The sequence below is a fragment of the Tupaia chinensis genome, unplaced genomic scaffold (assembly GCF_000334495.1).
Source record: "Tupaia chinensis unplaced genomic scaffold, TupChi_1.0 Scaffold146076_1, whole genome shotgun sequence".
NCBI lineage: Eukaryota > Metazoa > Chordata > Mammalia > Scandentia > Tupaiidae > Tupaia > Tupaia belangeri.
Window position 1 is genome coordinate 38035 of NW_006205932.1, and position 6989 is coordinate 45023.

Genomic DNA, 6989 nt, shown 5'->3' on the forward strand with positions numbered 1-6989 from the left:
GAAAGGCAAATTTGCATCAATTATTAAGGACCTTAAATGTAATAGCTAAAAAGATTTTAACTTTTTGTGAAAGTAATGCTACACAATTAAGTGGTATTACACATTCAAGAGACTCCTCCCTCAGGGTAGCTCTCTGCTAGTGAGGGATTGCAGTGGTGGATGAGTCTATCCAAATAAAATAGTTTTTAAAAGTGACCAGAATGATTGCCCTGCAGCAGCAATCTTCTAGAAATTAAATTGATACACAAGAGAAGACCTTCCCCAGAGGTAAGATTTATTGTTCCTATTTAAGAGCAGTTGGTATTTGAAGCAGGCCAAATATATTGTAGAATTAGAGAGACTTTCTGAGAAAAAAAGAGACCTACAAGTTTATAGTGTATAAATTACTTATTCTTATACAGACAGCTCATGAAAATACATGAAGGTAAGTTGTAACTGTGTTGTTAGATTATGTTGAGGCTATTTCTAAATTTGAGAATCAAGATTCAAATAAAAAGCATGGAATTTTGAGAACTTAATCTGAAAATGAGTTAGTTAAAATAAATAATGTAGTTATTAATTTTTGTATAAAATTAAATAAAATTAAGTCTACATTGGGGCCAATAGGTGGCATACTGGTTTAGGTGTTAAACTCTCAAATGGTCCACCAAAGTTTGAATGCTAGACCTGGCAGTTTGTTTTCTCACATTCTTTCTCTCTCTTTCTCTTTCTCTACCTCTGTCTTTCTCTTAAAATTACATATACCCATTAGCAAATTTTTTAAAATAATAATATGTGGGGTCAATAAATTTTAGTGGTTACATTGCTGGACTCCCACATGGCCAACTGTGATTTGAGTCCTGGATCTGTTAGCTTCAAATTTATGCCATGCATATGTATGCGTGTCCAAGATCCTGGGAGCAGAATGAAGGGGAAGGGATTATGGTGTGGCCACCCTTGGAGGAGGTTATATCTCACTTACCCTCTCACTGTATAAATTTCTCATTTTCTGTTGAGTGCAAGCACCCTAAAGGAAAAACCTCTACAAAATAATAATAAAAATAATAATCATCATAAATAAAATCTTTTTCAAAATTAAGTTTATGTCAATTAATAATGATATTATTAAAAATAATTTATTTAAAGTAACTTGATAACTACTGCCAATGGAAGTATATAAATATGAGACAATATTTGCCTGATCATATTTATTTATGAATGTAACTATTCAAAAGCATCAGCTGATGGGGCTAGAGGTGTGAAGATACATTTAAGGAGATATGGAAATACATAAATATTTATTTTGAAAAATTAGGATAAAAACACTGAGAAATTGTAAAGGGAATTGTCAAGCAACGCTGACTTGCCAATTTCACACCAGATGACATTAATATGAAATGTAGCCAGGGTGTTTGCAATTTTATTTCTCTTTCTTCTGGTTTTCAGTGTCATTCATATGCTTTGGCCACTTGTATGTCTAGGGTAAAATAACAGTTAAATTTAATCAAAGTTGTACTACTATAAGGCAACATTATGATGTGAAAATAGAGAAAAGAAGTTGCATTCAATTATAGTGAAGTTTGTGTCACTAAAGCATCACACATGAATAAGAAAAAATTGAAATTTATGGATAATATTTCTTGATTATGTTAAAAGTTCATTAATATTTTCATAGATAATCTATAGAGTGCTAATAGATAAAGTTAATAGACAGCATGCTGGGATTAATATTTTTATATTTAATAAGAATAATCAGAGAGATACATCACTTAGAGAACAATAACAATGCATGTATTTATTTCTTCAAATTAAGAAAAGTGATTCTCATTGGAGTATAAAAGAGATGACTAAAAACTTGTTTTGAATAAGAATTAAATATAAACTTCAGAGAAAAAATTCTTCTTAAATTGAAAGAATATGAAATATAATTACCACTAAAACAGAAAAAGCCTGTATCATAATTTCCCTCTTTATATTGGAATAATAAAATATTATTTCTCCACAATGTTCTCTAATGTATATTTCTCAGTACCTTTGGTATCACTACACCTAAATCTATAAAACATCTTAGATTATTACCTCTTGAATTGATTTCAAATCCAATATCAGTCTCTTTCTGAAGTTCCTAACTCATCTCCTGGTAAAGGTACTCTCATTTCTTAATAACGGAAGAAATAATTTAACAAATTATGTATTTTTATTCATCTCTTCCAATAAACAAAAGGGTTAAGAATGTTTTGACATGTGAATGACTTAATTATTATGATTTGCCATACCTGCAGATAAAGATCAAATTAAAGCAGAAAATTCAAATACCACTACAATGATGGATTTTATCCTCTTGGGGTGTTCTGATACTCCCAATCTCCAGTGGACACTTTTTGTTATATTTTTACTCATATATTTGACTATCTTGGTGTGCAATAGCATCATAATACTAATAACAAAAATTGACCCTTCTCTCCACACACCCATGTACTTTTTTCTTGGCAATTTTTCTTTCTTGGAAATCTGTTATGTGACAGTAACTATCCCGAGAATGCTTGTGGACCTTATGACTAAGAAAAGACGTATTTCCTTGCTTGCCTGTGCTACACAGATGTGTTTTATTCTGATGCTTGGAGGCACAGAGTGTCTCCTCCTAACCGTGATGGCCTATGACCGCTATGTGGCCATTTGTAACCCTCTTCATTATTCTCTAGTGATGAACCACAAAGTCTGCATCCAGCTGGTGGCTGCCTCCTGGATCAGTACAATTCCAGTTGTCATTGGGCAAACATGGCAGATTTTCTCTTTGTCTTTTTGTGCATCTCACACAATCAATCACTTCTTCTGTGATGTCCCACCAATACTCAAGCTTGCTTGTGGGGACACATTTGTGAATGAGGTAGCAGTCTACGTAGCTACAGTGGTGTTTATTATGGTTCCTTTTCTGTTGATTGTTGTCTCCTACGGTAAAATTATCTGCAACATTCTGAAATTGTCATCAGCCAGAGGGAGGTCAAAAGCCTTTTCTACCTGCTCTTCTCACCTGACGGTCGTGGTATTATTCTATGGGACAGCTACCATTTCTTATTTACAACCCAAACCAAATCAGTCTGAGGGAATGGAGAAGCTAATCTCTCTTTTTTACACTGTTTTTATTCCAACTTTGAATCCCATCATATATACGCTGAGGAACAAAGATATCATGACAGCATTGAAAAAACTACTAGCTTTGGGAACCAGCAGTTAGCATAATGGCTATGTCGCTGGACTCCCACGTAGTCAACAGCGGTTCGCGTCCTGGACCCGGTGGCTTAGAACTCACACCAGACACGTGTGTGTGCATGCCCAAGATCCCGAGAGGAGAATGGAGAAGAAAGGATTGTGGCGTGACCACCCCCTCTGGGGGGTGATTTCTCATTTTCTGTCTCTATGTCTCTCTCTGTCTGTCTGGTGAGTGCACGCGCCCTATAGTGGAAAACCTCTCCAAAAAACAAAACAAAACAACAAAAAAAACAAAACTATTAGCTTATTAGCATGAGGTAAAGCCTAAATTTATAAAGTTTGTTTATAGTTTAATAATGTAGTTATACTAAAAATACAGTTATTTTTGGTTGTATGTTTTTAAATAATGATAAAATTATGATGATGTTCACACACTGTGTAAAGAGACTTTTATTTCATAGAGCATATTTAAGGGCCCTCTGTAATCTGAGAGACAGATAAAGCCTGTGTAGGGACAATATTTTGAAGATTATTCTTTCCTTCATGGTTAAGTATTGGGTTGAGACTGCCAGAGCAATAGAATATAAGTTAACTACATGTGTTGTAAAAGCAGAGTTTAGTGTCATGTTTTGTGAAAAATTTTCCTTACTCCTCCCATTCCTTCAGATACATTTTGGAATGTTCTCTGACCCTATGGTTGGATTTAACCAGTGAGAGACTCCAGAAGCAGCAAAGATGATGCAGGGTAATAAGCATTTCTTTGCATTTTCCTTGTGTCTACATCATCTCTGTCCATGTCCTATGAAGACAACAAATGGTAAAGAGGTGCACTCCTCTATTGTGCAGATCTCCAAGTTCTCCAGGAATGTGGTTACCTCTGACTGTAGTTTAGTAATATTGATTTAGTAGAAGCTTCTATGTTTCTCACCAGCAACTCTTCATTCTCATATGCAGTGGGATATATGTAGTCTCCTCAAAATATAACTCAATCTGACATCTTCGTACATCCTTTAGACAAAAAGTTTTTGCAGATATATTTAACATAAGGATTGTTTCTATTCCATCTAAAATTGCCTGCAGGGAAATGTTACAAACTAGATTGCAATTGTTTTGTGGCTTTTTTGCTACTTTTCCAATCTGCAACATCCATGACTCTGGCTATATAACCCCTATAACTTCCATGCTCTGGCCCCAGATTTGAGATTAGGAGCTCCTCTAGGACCACCAGTATTATAAACCTGAGTTCTCCTAGTCTTTGGGTGAACTGGGTTTCTCTGTGGTCTCTTTTCTGCAACATTTATGGTATCGTGACTGGGAAACCTACTGCACTGGCCCCTTGAACCACCAGTTTGGTGGGAGCAGCCTTCAATGATGAAGGAACCCCAGAATCAAGTGATGCACCACCACCTGGTCTTTTCCTGGGTCTTCATCAGGGGCCCTGAAGCCCCATAGGCAACAGACCGCCGCTGGACTCAATGAAGAGATGGACCAACTCGCAGGCTGAAAATATCTAGTCATCTCACAGCTGAAGCCTCTGAAGAAGGTAAAGTACTGAGACTGTGGAACTCAGTCAGACCCACCCACTGGGGTGAGGGTAGAGACCCAATCACCTTCTGTGTTCTCCAATTAGAGTCACAAGTTCTGGATTAAGGTTATTGCCCAGCCTCCTGCCAGGGGCCCACCAGTTCTCATCACTGTGGTTCTTCATCAGGGGGCCACCAGCTGTGGACTCTCCCAAAGAGAGGAGGACACTTTGGCAAGCTCTGGAATGACTTTGTGAATATATATAACTGTGTCAGTTTCTGTGAACCCACAGTCTTTAAACTACAGAGTCTGAGTGAGTCCTCAACTGTTTTTCCATCTCTGGGAGGAATACGTTCTGGGGGTGGATTCCTCCACATTTCTAAGAGATTCCTGTGTCCCTGAGTTCCTGGCTGATTTGTTTCTGTCCCAGTATTTGGGTTCAATGCTTTTCCCTTCTGTCTCAGGAAAGGAAATTGATTCCAATTGTGGTAGGACTGAAACTGGCTTTCAAGTGGTAAGAATTGAAAGTAGCTTCCACTTGGCTTTCACTCCGTACCCAAGCCTGCAACTGAAAACTTAACTTTGAAGCTTATTGCTCTGAAACTGGCTGCAGTGGGTATAGCCCACCCCTAAAACTTCCCACTTCTGTACCCTTAAAAGCTAGACCCTAAAGCAAATTCAGGACCCAGATCTTTGAGTGTGTACTCCTCTGGGTCCACCGGTGTAATAAACTTGAATTCTCCTTGCTCTCTGAGTGATGTTTGATTTCTTGGCAGTCTGTTTCCACAACATCTTGTTGCATTGGTTGGGAAGCAAAACTATACTGGCCCATTGTGCTACCATGGCTGAGGAAGCAACTCTTCCATAGGGTGGCTGTCCTGACTCAGAGAGAAAGCCGTGCCACCCGATCATTTCTTGAGTTGTCTCCTGCTCATGGTGCCTAACCAGGAAACTGATCCACAGCCACATGGACTTGCTGGAGATAAGGATCAACTCTTCTAGACTAGGCAATGGGAATTTGTAAGTCTCTCAGGAGCATTGGTTCCAGTCAGACCCGCTTAGTCAGTGGGAGAAAACACTGATCAAACTCATTCAATCAGAAGACCACCAGTCAGGGCTTTCCTGAGAGGGGGAGGAATGTTTATAACCTCTGGATGAATGGGTGAATGTGTCTGTGATTCCACTGTCAAAAGGCTATGGAATTTGAGTGGGTCCTAACCTGTGGTTCTGTGGTGACCTCATATGGCTAGAAGATGAAATTGATGCTGAGGGACTCATTCCCTCATGGCACACTCAATCCAATGGGGGATTTATACCTGGTTTCTGAAGCTAAGTGGGACCCTAAGGTCCCCAAGAAGGATACGGCCAGGTGGACACTTGAATGGTCTACTCTTAGGAGGAGGTTCTCATCCCTTGTTTATCATGACACTGACCACTGGAGAGACCACCAAAGAGAGTGAGGGCTCATAGTTGTTATCAGGCAGGCCCCTGTGTCCCAGGAAACTTGGAACCACCTTCTTCTCTGCCATTACTGAGGAAACTCTCCTGATGACCTCTGTGGTCAGAGCTCCGATAGCTCTGACTTTGCTCCTCAGAGTGCCCCTTTGAGTTCAACTGGTTTTAATTTGACTCCTTGGATGCTCTCTGAGACTCCACCTGAAGTCCAGTCTCTTCATACACATGTTTTGCCATCCCTATCCTGTTCCTGCTATCTGTTTCAATCCCAGATTCTACAAAGATAACTATCCCCAAAGAGCTACTTTCTTGTTTCCTATTGAGGGTTCTGCCAGGAGAGTTTCCAGACCTTCACTCCCTCCTGAAGACTGGTCCCTTGGACTTATAAGGACTTTCCTAGCATAACTGTCTTTCTGATGTGGCTTCAGTATTGACAGTCAGAGACTCTCTAGAGTCAAAATCTCACTCAACTCTTAACCCCATCCTTAGATCAAGCAAGTCATGAGATAGTAGCTTTCAATACCTGGCACCTATATTGATCCAGAACAAACCACTTAAAGGGTTATTGAAGGTGTTACTGGTACCAGCACTATACCAGTCCAAACCAACTGTACTCAACTGCATGCTCTTATAACTTTAGGAAATCCTTCTTAGGTGATTATAGTATAAGAATGACCCCAGAAAGACATAAAACTCTTTCTGAGGTCTTTCAAGGTCAACTGGTCCCTTAAAGGCACTCTGGGCCTGTACATCATTAGGCCTGTTTATCAAGTCATCACAAGAACTCTGAGACACCCAGACTGGTTTCCTTAATCAATGTG

General features: G+C 39.0%; 1 protein-coding gene across 1 annotated transcript; it reads left to right on the forward strand.

The window, feature by feature from the left end:
- The first annotated feature begins 2245 nt into the window (after positions 1 to 2245).
- LOC102483793 (olfactory receptor 10AG1-like) lies at positions 2246 to 3214 on the forward strand. The gene has a single exon (XM_006168720.3). The coding sequence runs from the start codon at positions 2303 to 2305 to the stop codon at positions 3212 to 3214; it is 912 nt and encodes a 303-aa protein (XP_006168782.2). The 5' UTR covers positions 2246 to 2302.
- The last annotated feature ends 3775 nt before the right edge of the window (positions 3215 to 6989 follow it).